Source organism: Macaca mulatta, chromosome 16 (assembly GCF_049350105.2).
Source record: "Macaca mulatta isolate MMU2019108-1 chromosome 16, T2T-MMU8v2.0, whole genome shotgun sequence".
Taxonomy (NCBI): domain Eukaryota; kingdom Metazoa; phylum Chordata; class Mammalia; order Primates; family Cercopithecidae; genus Macaca; species Macaca mulatta.
The window spans coordinates 9828391-9844069 of record NC_133421.1 but is presented as its reverse complement, the minus strand read 5'-3'; the positions used below and the strand labels follow the sequence as shown (position 1 = coordinate 9844069).

The following is a 15679-nucleotide window of genomic DNA, read 5'->3' as shown; positions in this document are numbered from 1 at the left end:
ATAATACTTTCATAATTTATTATATGAATACTTTCATATTCATATAATAAGGATATAATACTTTCAGAAAATAAGAGCTGTGTGTTTTTTTTCATGCTAAGGAAAGTGAAAAAATTGAAATAAGGGTCAAAAGCTCTCGTTATCCCCAGGAGCTGAGAAAGAACTCCAAATTCCTGAGGGGTGAGGGAACAGCATAACCAGAGACTAACAAGAATAAGATCCAGGTGTGGTGGCCAGGGCCTGTAGTCTGAGATTCTCAGGAAGTTAAAGCAGGAGGATCCCTTGAGCCCAGAAGTTGGAAGCTGCAATGAGCTATGATTGCACCACTGCACTCCAGCCTGGGTGACAGAGTGAGACCTTTTCTCTAAAAAAATCGGTGAAACAAACAAAAAAAAAACAAGGATAAGGAACGAAGCAGCTGCAGGAATTCAGGGAAGGAAGGAACACGGAAACCAGGTGTGGAAACAGGAAAATGATCCAGAAAAGCAAGGCCTGAGGCAGAAGGAAAGGAGAGCGTGTGGGATCAGGGCCTGAGAAGAGACATTGCAAGGAGTCCTCTCAAAGCTCTGGGTACACAAGACTAAGAAAACCCCCATCTCACTGGGGCTCTTCTCCCTGGTAAATTAGGCGATTAATGAGTGAGTCTCTTGTGCTAAGGGTCCATGCCCCTCACAACTTTTTTTTTTTTTTTTTTTTTTTTTTGAGACGGAGTTTCGCTCTTGTTACCCAGGCTGGAGTGCAGTGGTGCGGTCTTGGCTCACTGTGACCTCCGCCTGCCGGGTTCAAGCGATTCTCCTGCCTCAGTCTCCAGAGTAGCTGGGATTACAGGCATGTGCCACCATGCCTGGCTAATTTTTTGTATTTTTAGTAGAGATGAGGTTTCACTGTGTTAGCCAGGATGGACTCGATCTACCCACCTCAGGTGATCCACCTGCCTTGGCCTCCCAAAGTGCTGGAATTACAGGCGTGAGCCACAGCGCCCGGCCTGATTTTTTTTTTTTTTTTTTTTTTTTTTTAGAGACAGGTGTCTCACTAGGTTGCCCAGGCTGGACTCAAACTCCTGGGCCCAAGCAATCCTCCCACCTCAGCCTCCTGGATAGCTGAGACCACAGGTGTACGGCACCATGACCAACTCTCTCACAGCATTCTTAGAAGCACAGATTTGGCTCTGGGTTTTATCAAAAGCAGTGACATTTTCCTTTGCACCAATCAAATCTATTTAGCCAGGCTACAGGACGAGAAATGATCGTTGGCGGTCTCAGTGCCAATGGAACTATCTTGCAGGCCAAAAAGTAAAGATGACCAGGGAGAGGGAACAAGAATACATCCAGGGTGCAGATAGAGAGGCCAAGACAGGCTGGAGGCCTGGGCTGGGATTGGGGCTGGAGGGGCTCACCTTTCCCATTCTCTAAGTCAGAACAGCCCCTGGATTTGCAGAAGTGCAGGAGCCCCATGGACATAATGTGGGCTGATGTGTGGATTCTGTTGCTGACATCTACGGGCCAGCGCTGGTAGAAGCGGCTCCTAGAGAGGTACAGCCATTTCTTGGAGAAGGCCATGACCAACAGTAGGATAAAGGCAACCAGGCTGAGCTCAGAAGCCAACACCTGGGCCATCCAGTGGAAACTGTGTGCGACTCTCCATTGAAAGGGAAGCGGAGAGTTCCGGCGCTGGCTCAAGGACCCATCTCGTCCCAGCTCACCTCTGCCCCATCCTGCCTCCCCACTCTTCGTTTCCTTTTCAGGTCTCTGATGTTGGTTTCTTTCTCCTTCTGACCTAGGGAACTCATTCCCAGGGTCCTCTGCATCCATCTTGAGCACCACTTCTCCCCCTGTCTCCCTCTTCCCTCACCAGCCTCAATTGTCTCTTCTCATCTTTCAGATCGTTTCATCAGCTGCCACCATGCAGCCTGGGGTCTGAGAAAGAATGAGGAAGTCTAATAAGAGACCTTAATCTAATAAGAGACTCTTGATCCAAGAGAAGGCCCCAACCCATTCAGCAGGCCAGGTCCCCTAACTGCCACGGAATTTTCCTGGGGCACAGTGAGATGGGGGAGGAGAACCAAGACTTCAGCTTTTTTTTTTTTTTTTTTTTTTAAAGAGAGACAGAGTCTCCCTCTATTGCCCAGGCTGGGGCCTGGGGTTCCGTGACACAACTTTGGCTCACTGCAACCTTGAACTTCTGGGTTCAAGTGATCCTCCCACCTCAGCCTCCTGAGTAGCTGGGACTACAGGATTGTGCCACCATGCCTGGCTAATTTTTCTTTTTTTTTCTTCTTTTTTTTTTTTTTTTGAGATGGAGTCTCGCTCTGTCGCCCAGGCTGGAGTGCAGTGCGGCAATCTCGGCTCACTGCCAGCTCCGCCTCCCGGGTTCACGCCATTCTCCTGCCTCAGCCTCCCGAGTAGCTGGGACTACAGGCGCCCACCACCACGCCCGGCTAATTTTTTGTATTTTTAGTAGAGACGGGGTTTCACTGTGTTAGCCAGGATGGTCTTGATCTCCCGACCTCGTTATCCACCCACCTTGGCCTCCCAAAGTGCTGGGATTACAGGTGTGAGCCACCACGCCCGGCCACTAATTTTTCAATTGTTTGTAGAGATGGGGTCTTGATATGTTACCCAGTCTGATCTCAAACTCCTGGCCTCTGCCAGGCACAGTGGCTCACATCTGTAATCCCAGCACTTTGGGTGGCCAAGGTGGGTGGATCACCTGAGGTCGGGAGTTCGAGACCATCCTGACCTACATGGAGAAACCCCGTCTCTACTAAAAATACACAATTAGCTGGGCGTGGTGGCGTGTGCCTGCAATCCCAGCTACTCGGGAGGCTGAGGCAGGAGAATTGCTTGAACCCAGGAGGCAGAGGTTGTGGTGAACTGAGATCATGCCATTGCTCTCCAGCCTGGGCAATAAGAGTGAAACTTAGTCTCAGAAAAAAAAAAAAAAATCCTGCCCTCATGAGATCTTCCCCACTTGGCCTCCCAAAGCATTGGGATTACAGGTGTGAGCCACCGCACCTGGCCCGTGGCTCCAGCCCTAACTCTTTCTGGAAATCCTGTTTCTCAGGCCAAGCTCAGAACTGTGGATCTGACGCCTCCCTCCAGCTTCTGCCCCACTTTACATGCGAGCAGTGGTCTGGGAGAGGCCCTCCTGTGGTTTGCGTATGGTTAATTTGTCCTCACCAAACCTCACGTTGAAATGTGCTCCCCAGTGTGGTGGTGATGGTGGGAGGTGAGAGGGCTGAGTGGGTGGTGTTCAGGTCATGGGGGCAGATGCCTTGTGAAGGGATTAACGCCTTCCCTGAGACCTCACTCTATTAGCTCCCCACAATAGCTGGTTGTTAAAAAGAACTTGGAACTGTTACCAAGCAAAAGGGCTCACTGCCCGATGTGCATAGAAGCCAATACTAGGGCACTAGGTTTTGAGAAAAGAAAAGCTTTATTGTGAGTTGACCCACAGGGATATGGGAATCCAGCTCAAATCTGCTCCCTTTGCTGGCCTTAAGGCAGTCCTTCCATGAGAAAAGGTTTAGGGGGTGGATTCTGGGACTAGCGGATGATTGGTGGAAAGAAAGGAGAAGTCTAGAAAGTCCTTAACCATGTCCAGTTATCTCTGCAAGCTTCTTCATGGGCTGCATGTGCAAATTTGGTGGCGTTAGTATGAAACATCAGGTGGAAATTCGGGCTGCGACATCAGCAAGCTCGTTCTGTGCAGATTGCAGTCAGCTATACGGGTTCCCACGGATTTCAGCCAGTTCTGTTGTAAGCAAAGGGAGTTTCAGGATTTCAGCAAGCTGTTTCTTGGCTACCATCCTGTAAACTCGAAAATGTCCGTTAATCACTGGTTATTTAACTCTTTGGGGCACAGTTTCAGCTCCTCCCTTACCTTGTGATCTCTGCGCAAGCCAGCTCCCCTTCGCCCTCCACCATAAGTGGAAGCAGCCTGGCATCCTCAACAGACACCCAATCTTGAGCTTTCTGGCCATCAGAATTGTGAGCCAATTAGCCCTTTTTTCTTTATGAATTATTCAACCTCAAGTATTCTGTTATAGCAACACAAAATGGACTAGGACAGTCCCCTTTTCTCTTCCTATTTCCTCTGCCCTAACCCCAACCCCAAATGCTCACTGATGGAGCAGGGGGAGGGAGGAGGAGCTTGTCCCCAGGAAAAGATTCTCCCTCCATTGTTCTTTGGAAATGTCTTGCAAAGATGTCATCGAGCTTCCCACTGCTTTCCCCAACCCTTCACCTCCTTCCCAGCTCTACTCACTGCTAGTCAATCATCACCAATTCCTTCCCTCTTCTTTTGACTTTTTTTTTTCCTTTCTTTTTTTCTCAGCACCAGAAAGAGGAGGATGTAGGATGAGAATGGGTCCTGGGGATGTCATGCCTTCTGAGAAGATTATTATAATTATTTTTATTGATGATTGATTGATTGAAACGGTCTTCCTTCATCACCCAGGCCAGAGGGAGTCTCTGTCTCAAAAAAAAAAAAAAAAAAGAACATAGCTTTTGGGGTCCAACAGGCGAAGCTATGAAAAATGGGTCTTCCTCCCTCTTTTTTTATTTTTGAGATGAGATCGCTCTTGTTGTCCAGGCTAGGGTGCAGTGGCACCATCTTGGTCAGCTAAGTGCAACCTCCACTTCCTGGGTTCAAGTGATTCTCCTGCCTCAGCGTCCCAAGTAGCTGGGATTACAGGCATGCACCACCATGCCCGCCTAATTTTTTATATTTTGTAGAGACAGGACTTCACCATGTTGGTTAGGCCAGTCTCAAACTCCTGACCTCAGGTGATCCACCCGTTTCAGCCTCCCAAAATCTTGGGATTACAGGCATGTGCCACCACACGTGGCCGGGTCTTCCTCTTAATAGCCCTCTGAACCTGGATGTCATATATTTTCCATATGCCTCAGTTTACTTATCTGTAACACAGGAACGATATTTTTCTCATAGACTTGGTAAGAGTGCTGAATGAGATAATGATCAAAAAGCACTCACTACTTCATAGTAAATTCCCGGCAACTGGTAATTATATTGTTAAATTATCATTTTAATTATTTTTACAGTCTTTCACTAGCAAACAGGGAAGGAGCAAAAACGTAGAAGATAATTCCTGGCAAGCATCCTTGCCAGTCAGTGGCATCTGCAAATCCTGGAACAGATTAACTCTCCTCGTAAGCAAAAGCAGAATGAACTATGAATCCTGATGTCACCTGTGCAGTGGGACCTCAGGAATGGTTGGAAGTTGAAATTCAAAGCCTGTGAGGGCGCTTCCTCTGGCTCTGGTCTCTGCCCCTCCCTGGGCATCTTTCTCTGTCTCTGCAGACCAGCCTCTTCCTCTGCTCTGGCCCACATGGTAGGAAACGTGACCCTCACACTCCAAGCTGTGTATCAGACACCTCCAGCTGCTGGAGGGGAGACCTCTCAGTCCCAAGTCCAAGCATTCTCTGGCCTTACCAGGGACGAGTGCCATGCTTAGAACAAGCAGTCACAGTTGGGGCACTGGGTCAGAAGACAGAATCTTTTTTTTTTTTTCCAGACGGAGTCTCGCTCTGTCCCCCAGGCTGGAGTGCAGTGGCATGATCTCAGCTCACTGCAAGCTCCGCCTCCCAGGTTCACACCATTCTCCTGCCTCAGCCTCCCAAGTAGCTGGGACTACAGGCGCCTGCACTAATTTTTTGTATTTTTAGTAGAGACGGGGTTTCACCGTGTTAGCCAGGATGGTCTCGATCTCCTGACCTCGTGATCCACCCACCTCGGCTTCCCAAAGTGCTGGGATTACAGGCATGAGCCACTGCGCCGGGTCAGAAGACAAATCTTGAAGATGGGAGAAGCGGACAGCGCTGGGAGAGGGGGTGGTGGGCCTGCTGGGAATGTCATTTACACAGAGCCAGCGTCATCAGGATTGGGCTTCCTCTCTCGAATCCTGTTTAGTTTTTAAGTTTTTCCTGGAGTTTCTTTTTTTTTTTTTTTTTTTTTTTTTTTGAGACGAAGTCTCGCTCTGTCGCCCGGTCTGGAGTGCAGTGTGATCTCGGCTCACTGCAACCTCTGCCTCCCGGGTTCAAGTGATTCTCCTGCCTGAGCCTCCCAAGTAGCTGGGATTACAGGTGCCCGCCACTATGCCCAGCTAATTTTTTGTATTTTTAGTAGAGACGGAGTTTCACCTTGTTGGCCAGGTGGGTCTCAAACTCCTGACCTTGTGATTCACCCGCCTCGGCCTCCCAAAGTGCTGGGATTACAGGCGTAAGCCACTGCACCCGGCTTTTTTCTTGAGTTTCTAAGGGTCTTTAATAATAAGCATTTCTCACAGCAACACACAACATGGAAGAATCTTGGAAATTGAAGTTTCCTGAAAAATGTAACCCCCAGAAGACTACACAGTACATGTGATGCCATTTTTATAGAGCCCATAACCAAGTTCAACAAACAAGGCATTGTTTAAGCTTATGTAAGCTTATGATTGCTTGGTAGTTTTTTGTTTTTTGTTTTTTGGTTTTGTTTATACTTTAAGTTCTAGGGTACATGTGCACAACATGCAGGTTTGTTACATATGTACGCATGTGCCACGTTGGTGTGCTGCACCCATTAACTCGTCATTTACATTAGATATATCTCCTAATACTATCCCTCCCCCCTCCCCCCTCCCCACAATAGGCCCCGATGTGTGATATTCCCCTTCCTGTGTCCAAGTGACCTCATTGTTCAATTCCCACCTGTGAGTGAGAACATGCGGTATTTGGTTTTCTGTTCTTGCAATAGTTTGCTGAGAATGATGGTTTCCAGCTGCATCCATGTCCCTACAAAGGACACGAACTCATCCTTTTTATGGCTGCGTAGTATTCCATGGTGTATATGTGCCACAGTTTCTTCATCCAGTCTGTCACTGATGGACATTTGGGTGGATTCCAAGTCTTTGCTATTGTGAATAGTGCCACAATAAACATACGTGTGCATGTATCTTTATAGCAGCATGATTTATAGTCCTTTGGGTATATACCCAGTAATGGGATGGCTGGGTCAAATGGTATTTCTAGTTCTAGATCCTTGAGGAATCACCACACTGTTTTCCACATGGTTGAACTAGTTTACAGTCCCACCAACAGTGTAAAAGTGTTCCTATTTCTCCACATCCTCTCCAGCACCTGTTGTTTCCTGACTTTTTAATGATCGCCATTCTAATTGGTGTGAGATGGTATTTCATTGTGGTTTTGATTTGCATTTCTCTGATGGCGAGTTGATGATGAGCATTTTTTCATGTGTCTGTTGGGTGTATAAATGTCTTCTTTTGAGAAGTGTCTGTTCATATCCTTTGCCTACTTTTTGATGGGGTTGTTTGTTTTTTTCTTGTAAATTTGGTTGAGTTCTTTGCAGGTTCTGGATATTAGCCCTTTGTCAGAAGAGTAGATTGCAAAAATTTTCTCCCATTCTGTAGGTTGCCTGTTCACTCTGATGGTAGTTTCTTTTGCTGTGCAGAAGCTCTTTAGTTTAATTAGATCCCATTTGTTGCATGGTAGTTTTTTAAAAGCAGTGGCACAGTGAACACGAAATGTCATATGATGGTTACTTCTCAAGAAGGTAGAGGAATGGGATGAGGAGTGTTACACAGGCACATACACATTACTAGTAAGAGTCTAGCTCCTGGGTTGGGTGATAGATGTATGGATATTCTTTTTTTTTTTTTTTTTTTTGAGACAAATCTCACTTTATCACCTAGGCTGGAGTGTAGCCGAACTCCTGGGCTCAAGCCATCCTCCCACTTCGGCCTCCCGAGTAGCTGGGACTACAGGTGTGGTGATGCACCTGGGCTCAAGCGATCTTCCCGCCTTGGCCTCCCAAAGTGCTAGGATTACAGGCACAAGCTACTGTGCCTAGCCAGGTATTTATTATTTATCATATTATAATCATTTACAACTAACATAGATGTCATATCATCTTGTGAATGTATCGAACATTGTTTTTCAGAAGGTAATTACAAATAGTTCAAGAAAAGAAATGTAATCTAAGTGATTACTAGCTCTGCAACAAAAGATATTTATATAGTCACAATGTATAAGGTAAACACTGTTCATTGCCTTTCAACTCTTAGAATCAACAGATGGACAAAGCAAGGAAGACTTAATTATAGCCACAAAAGTAAACATAACTGTCATCAGCCTTGATGTTGCACAAGCAAAAGTCTAGAAGAGGTAAACTGAGAGGTGGAAGGAGTAGAAGAGAACTGAAGGGAAGCTGTCCACTAGTAACACAGAGAGAATTGACAGAGAAATTCCCTAGCTTCCTTGCTCCTAGGTTGGGATATCTCTAACTCATGTCCTACATCAGGAGCTGACAAACTTTTTCTGTAAAAAAAATCCAGATAATAGGCCGGGCACGGTGGCTCACGCCTGTAATCCCAATGCTTTGGGAGGCCGAGGTGGGCAGATCACGAAGTCAGGAGTTTGAGACCAGCTCAGTCAACATGGTGAAACCCTGTCTCTACTAAAAACACACACGCACCAAAAAAAAAAAAACCAGCCAGGCGTGGTGACTCACGCCTGTAATCCCAGATACTCAGGAGACTGAGGCAGGAGAATTACTTGAACCCGGGAGGCAGAGGTTGCAGTGAGCAGAGATCGCATCACTGCACTCCAGCCTGGGAGTCAGAGTGAGACTCTCTCAAAAACAAACGAAAAAAAAGTTAAAAATAAATAAGTAGGCCGGGCGTGGTGGCTCAAGCCTGTAATCCCAGCACTTTGGGAGGCTGAGACGGGCGGATCACGAGGTCAGAAGATCGAGACCATCCTGGCTAACACGGTGAAACCCCGTCTCTACTAAAAAATACAAAAAACTAGCTGGGTGAGGTGGCGGGCGCCTGTAGTCCCAGCTACTTGGGAGGCTGAGGCAGGAGAATGGTGGGAACCCGGGAGGCGGAGCTTGCAGTGAGCTGAGATCCGGCCACAGCACTCCAGCCTGGGCGACAGAGCAAGACTCTGTCTCAAAAAAATAAATAAATAAATAAATAAATAAATAAATAAATAAATAAATAAATACTTGAGGCTTTGTGAGCCATACAGTCTCTATCACAACTATTCCACTTGGCTATTATCCTGTGAAAGGATAATATACAAACACTGCCCTTCAACCTGGGTAACAGAACAAGACTTGGTCAAAAAAAAACAAGCCGTAGTCTGGAGACAGCCCAGGTTCAGCTGTAGAAGTTGAACAAGCCAAAGGTTCACTTTCCCAACTATTGATCTAATTACGTAACCTGGGATCAACCGAACAGACACAATGTCCCTGGACTTAAACTTGGGAGCCAGTGACACAAAGCAGGGACAGAGAAGAGTCTATTTTACAGTGGTGACAGCAGCCGGGCCAGGAGTCGCACTGTCAGCGGTATAAGCAGCAGCATCTGTTGTGGGCATTCCCAGCACAGTGGGCTTTGTTGTCATGCTGACCAGGACACCCAGTGATGGGGGGTGAAGGTCGTGTGAATCTACCATGCATGCTTGACAGGCCAGTTCTGTGGAGTGCTTTTGGTGGTAGCTTGGGCTGTGTTACCTCCCACACTCCTGCCTGTTTTTTTTTTTTTTGAGACGGAGTCTCGCTCTGTCGCCCAGGCTGGAGTGCAGTGGCCGGATCTCAGCTCACTGCAAGCTCCGCCTCCCGGGTTCACGCCATTCTCCTGCCTCAGCCTCCCGAGTAGCTGGGACTACAGGCGCCCGCCACCTCGCCCGGCTAGTTTTTTGTATTTTTTAGTAGAGACGGGGTTTCACCATGTTCACCAGGATGGTCTCGATCTCCTGACCTCGTGATCCACCCGTCTCGGCCTCCCAAAGTGCTGGGATTACAGGCTTGAGCCACCGCGCCCGGCTGTACTCCTGCCTGTTTTATAGGCTTGATCCTCTAGCTTTCCCGGAGACTCGGTGACTATCCAATATCCTGTCCGCAAACTCCATTTTCTACAAACATCATCAAAGTCATATTCTGCTGCTTATAATCCAGACTGATCCATTTTTCCTTTTGGGAAGTGCTCCTCCATCCTCGTTTTAATAATATGTGTTAGGAAGAAGCATTTATTTCCCATTAATATTTCCAGGTAGATAGGTGAAAACCCCTAACTTCTCTCCCCATTTCTTCTTCATTCCTCCTCCAAAGAAGATGGAGCACCTTATCTGATTGGTGAATGCAGCAGTCAGGATAGGCAAGGTTATGCTGTGGTAACAAGCAACTGCAAAATCTCAGTTGCTTAAAACAGCAAAGATTTCTTTGTTGCTCAAACTCCATGTCACTGTTTGTTGTCTCAGGGCTCCTCTCCATGTCATCCTCATTCCGGAGCGTAGGATAATGAAGCAGGTACTACCTGGACCACTAACTGTTACCATGTCAAATGGAAAAAGAGTTTGTGCAGCCAATCAAGCACAGGCTCTTAAAGCTCCCAGCTAGAGGTGATACACATCACAACTAATGACATGTAACTGGTTAAAGTAGTCACATGCCTGCACTTTACTCAAAGAGGGACACCATCATGTTCCCAGAAGAAGAAATGCAGCTATTTCATTAATTGTACAAATAATTAACACAGTGGATTTGGGATGAAGGGACGTGTGGTGGTTCAGCTTCATCTGGGTTCTCTTTTGACAACCTGTTCACCTGAGACGGGCATGTGTTCCTGTCTGCTCTTGGTCACACAGTAAAAGCTCCCCAGGACTAGGCGATCAAGGGTGAATTTTTTTTTTTTTCCCCGAGATGGAGTTTTGCTCTATTGCCCAGGTTGGAGGGCAATGGGGTGATCTCGGCTCACCACAACCTCCGCCTCCCGAGTTCAAGAGATTATCCTGCCTCAGCCTCCCGAGTAGCTGAGATTACAGGCATGCGCCACCACGTCCAGCTAATTTTGTACTTTTAGTAGAGATGGGGGTTCTCCATGTTGGTCAGGCTGGTCTCGAACTCCTGACCTCCCGCCTCGGCCTCCCAAAGTGCTGGGATTGCAGGCGGGAGTCACAGCACCCAGCAAAAGTGAATTATTAAAAAGCCAATTTAACCAGAAAAAGTAAAGCCACATTTACAAACATCTTTACCAGTAATAATGGTACTATTGTGATCTACATATGCTTGTCTCCTATTGGTTGATGCCTGAAAACTCATCACTGTGGTTCCAGTGGGGACTGCAAAGTGGTGAACACGTGACCCAAACTCAAAATGATTGACCCAAGGCCAGGCGCACAGTGGCTTACACCTGTAATCTCAGCACTTTAGTAGGCCAAGGCAGGCAGATCACCTGAGGTCAGGAGTTCGAGACCAGCCTGACCAACATGGTAAAACCCCATCTCCACTAAAAATACAAAAATTAGCTGGGCATGGTGGCACACGCCTGTCCTCCCAGCTACTTGGGAGGATGAGGCAGGAGAATCGCTTGAACCCAAGAGGCAGAGGTTGCAGTGAGCTGAGATTTCACCACTGCACTCCAGCCTGGGCAACAGAGTGAGATCCATCTCAAAAAAAAAAAAAAAAATGATTGACCCAAGCTAGATCCTTCTAGAGTTATTCCCTGGGACTTTGTAATTGAAGTCAAGTGCAAAGTCAGTGGTGAAACTATGAGGCTGAACTCTAAGTCTATGAGAAATTCCTTTCATTCTGGGGTAATCCCCACTCCTCTGCCCACTGGCCCCACCCCACCCTGCTGATTCTCAAAGTATTATTTCAGAATCTACATTCAAATAATACTTTGAATATTATATTCGAAGTATTAGAGTCACTTAACTAATACTTTGTGAAACCCACATATATGTATGTGTGATTGTATCTGTGTGTATGTGTATGCACATATATAATGATATGTAGATGCATATATAAACACACATATATGTTATCCATGAATCATAAATAAGTACTACTACACTAATAGCTTTAAACATTTACAATAATATATTTTATAAAGGGCATAATAAGAGTAGAAGTATGGGGCCGGGCGTGGTGGCTAACGCCTGTAATCCCAGCACTTTGGGAGGCTGAGGTGGGCAGATCACCTGAGGTCAGGAGTTCAAGACCAACCTAACTAATATGGTGAAACCCCGTCTCTTCTAAAAATACAAAAATTAGCCAGGCGTGGTGACACATGCCTGTAATCCCAGCTACTCAGGAAGCTGAGGCAGGAGAATCACTTGAACCCAGGAGGCGAAGGTTGCAGTGAGCCGAGATCATAGCCAAGATCATGACACTGCACGCCAGCCTGGGCAACAGAGCAAGACGCCGTCTCAAAATAAAAAGATTAAAAATATGGAATGTTGTTAAGTATTTATTTCTCGCCCCCATGGATCATCATATATATGCTGCTTCCAGAACACTTTGAATATATCCAGAATTCTCGAGTGAGATTGTCAGATGCAAATGCTATCTCTGCCAATTGCTAGCTCTGTGAACCTGAAATACTTAATCTCTTTGTGCCTCAGTTTCTTCTGAGAGAATGAAACCAACATGCAACATTTTGTATTTTCACCCTGGTATTCTTTTATTTTATTTTTCCTTAGAATTGTCCATGTCGGCCGGGCGCGGTGGCTCAAGCCTGTAATCCCAGCACTTTGGGAGGCCGAGACGGGTGGATCACGAGGTCAGGAGATCGAGACCATCCTGGCTAACACGGTGAAACCCCGTCTCTACTAAAAAAATACAAAAAACTAGCCGGGCGAGGTGGCGGGCGCCTGTAGTCCCAGCTACTCGGGAGGCTGAGGCAGGAGAATGGTGTGAACCCGGGAGGCGGAGATTGCAGTGAGCTGAGATCTGGCCACTACACTCCAGCCTGGGCGACAGAGCGAGACTCTGTCTCAAAAAAAAAAAAAAAAAAAAAAAAAAAAAGAATTGTCCATGTCAATCTGTCATGATTTTACTCTCACAAAGACAAAATCAAAAATCATTAACACAGCTTTTCTTTCAGCAGGATAATGGCAGTATTTAGTATTTCACAAAATGAAGCACTGTAATTGCAGCTTGCTTTTTCACTCTGACGTTCTAAATGCCCAATCTAGTCTTTTTTTTTTTTTTTTTGAGACAGAGTTTCACTCTTGTTGCCCAGGCTAGAGTGCAATGGTGCCATCTTCCCTCACTGCAAACTCCGCCTTCTGGGTTCAAGCGATTCTCCTGCCTCAGCCTCCCAAGTAGCTGGGATTGCAGGCATGTGCCACCACACCCAGCTAATTTTTGTATTTTTAGTAGAGATGGGGTTTCACCAGGTTGGTCAGGCTGGTCTCGAACTCCTGACCTCAAGTGATCCACCCACCTTGGCCTCCCAAAGTGCTGGGATTACAGGCGTGAGCCACCGCGCCCGGTCTGGTCTTGTCTTAAATAAAATGGCAAGCCATGGTGAGGACCAAATTGAAGCAACTTTGGCAAAATTACATATTGTAACAAGCAGGCAGACTTGAAGTGGACCTGCCCACCTCAGATTTGCATCCTACCATTTGGGAATTCATTGCATGACCCACAGAGTCCGAACAGGAAGGCAGACAGGAGAGGAAGAGCTGCCAGTGAGATAAATGGCCTCTCTGGAATAGCGAAGAGTACAATTGTATTGTGGATTATCTGAATCAGTTAGGACTCTGTAGCTAATAAAAGAAAGGAGATTCAAACTGGTTTAAGGGATAAAGGGAATTTAATGACCTATAAAACTGAAGAATCAAGGCTGGTCTCAGTGGCTCATGCCTGTAATCCCAGCACTTTATGAGGCTGAGGCGGGCAGATCGCCTGAGGTCAGGAGCTCGAGACCAGCCTGGCCAACATGGTGAGATCTCGTCTCTACTAAAAACACAAAAATTGGGCCGGGCGCGGTGGCTCAAGCCTGTAATCCCAGCACTTTGGGAGGCCGAGACGGGCGGATCATGAGGTCAGGAGATCGAGACCATCCTGGCTAACACCGTGAAACCCCGTCTCTACTAAAAATACAAAAAACTAGCCGGGCGAGGTGGCGGGCGCCTGTAGTCCCAGCTACTCCGGAGGCTGAGGCAGGAGAATGGCCTAAACCCGGGAGGCGGAGCTTGCAGTGAGCTGAGATCCGGCCACTGCACTCCAGCCCGGGCTACAGAGCAAGACTCCGTCTCAAAAAAAAAAAAAAAAACACAAAAATCAACCGGGTATGATCACAGGCGCCTGCAATCCCAGCTACTCAGGAGGCTGAGACAACAGAATCACTTGAACCCGCGAGGCGGAAGTTGCAGTCAGCCAAGATCTCGCCGTTGCACTCCAGCCTGGGCGACAGAGTGTGCCTCCATCTAAAAAAAAAAAAAAAAATTAGCTAAGGCATGGTGGCACATGCCGGTAGTCCCAGCTACTAGAGAGGCTGAAGCATGAGAATAGCTTGAACCCAGGAGGCAGAGGGTTGCAGTGAGCCGAGATCATGCCACTTCATTCCAGCCTGGGCAACAGAGAGAGATCCTGTCTCAAACAAACAAAAATAACTGAAAAATCAAGATAAAAGCTTCAGATGAGACTTGATCCTGGAACTCAAGTGATGATAAGAAGGACCTGGCTTTCCCCTTGTCTCTCCATTTCCAGTTTTGTGGTGTTGGCTCCTTCATCAGGCTGCCTCCCCAGCAACTCCAAGCTGCCTCTCACTGCACTAAAATGGCAGCCACTGATCCAGACGTTATATCCTCACACCACAATGTCCAGGGAAACAGGGAACGGCTCATTCAAGTGGCTCTTGGGTGGGTCTCGAATTAACTGTCTCTGAACTATTTGGTCCAAATTGGGACACATACCCATTTCGACCCAATCACAGTAACCAAGGGTTGTCTTAAATCAAGGAAGAGTAACTGGGCGCAGTGCTTCGCCTGTAATCCCAGCACTTTGGGAGGCCAAGAGGGGGCAGATCACAAGGTCAGAAGTTCAAAACCAGCCTGGCCAATATGGTGAAGCCCCGTCTCTACTAAAAAAACGAAAAATTAGCCGAGTGTTGTGGCGCACGCCCGTAGTCCCAGCTAATCGAGAGACTGAGGCAGGAGAATCCCTTGAACGCAGCAGGCGAAGGTTGCGGTAAGCCGAGATCAAGCCAGGCCACTGCACTCTAGACTAGGCCATAGTGTGAGACTCTGTCTCAAAAACAAAAAACAAAAAAACTCAGGGTCACTTTCAAATCCAATTTTTAGTCAATATTTTGTATTTTTAATTTTAAGGTTCCCAAACAGTCTGGATTCAACCCCAACGCTTTCTCACAGAGGGCGGCTTCAGGTTTCGAACGGTGGACGGAGTGGGAGAGGCTTCGGTCAGCGGTGGTTGTGGGGAAGTTCGGGCGCAGCCCACGGCTCCATGCCCTGCGGCGGGGGCACGTGCAGGCACCAGCTTGAAAAACTCCATCGGGCGCGGAGCTGACCCACTCGGGTCCGAAGCCAACCCTAGTCGGATCAAGCAGCTGAACGCAGGCCCTGGGACCTGGTGACGGCCGTTGCGACCTCGAGAGTTCTGCGGGTGGGTGGGAAGCAGGAGTGGCGCGCTGAGGCGGGCGTCGGGCAGTGTTCTGGACAGCGGGAGTCAGTGCCTCAACTTCCCCAGGATTCTTCCGTGGGAGCAGCCCACTCCCACACTCCGCCCCGCGTGGGAGACGAGCCCTGAGAACCAGGAGACACAGCCAGGCCAGGAGACTCCAGAGCCCTGCCAGACTTGCTGAGACCCAGCTGCAGGAAGCCCTATGGCCGCGCTGCGCTCACGCACA

The 15679-nt window shown here is 47.6% G+C and overlaps 1 protein-coding gene and 1 non-coding gene across 3 annotated transcripts in view; both read right to left on the bottom strand.

The window, feature by feature from the left end:
- Window positions 1–15679, bottom strand: part of ODF4 (outer dense fiber of sperm tails 4) — a 20809-nt gene extending 5130 nt beyond the window's left edge. The window contains exons 1-2 of one of the 2 annotated variants that reach the window (XM_001112797.5): window positions 15184–15679; window positions 1397–1916 (exon numbers count right to left, since the gene is read on the bottom strand). In XM_001112797.5, the coding sequence (XP_001112797.2) occupies window positions 1397–1811 (415 nt within the window). In that variant the 5' untranslated portion in view covers window positions 1812–1916; window positions 15184–15679. Of the gene's footprint in view, window positions 1–1396; window positions 1917–3882; window positions 4137–15183 lie in introns of those variants that run through there. The other variant, XM_077970309.1, reaches the window with a different exon arrangement.
- Window positions 12833–12970, bottom strand: LOC114673294 (small nucleolar RNA SNORA69). The gene has a single exon (XR_003724014.1). It is a non-coding gene; the product is annotated as a small nucleolar RNA SNORA69 (small nucleolar RNA).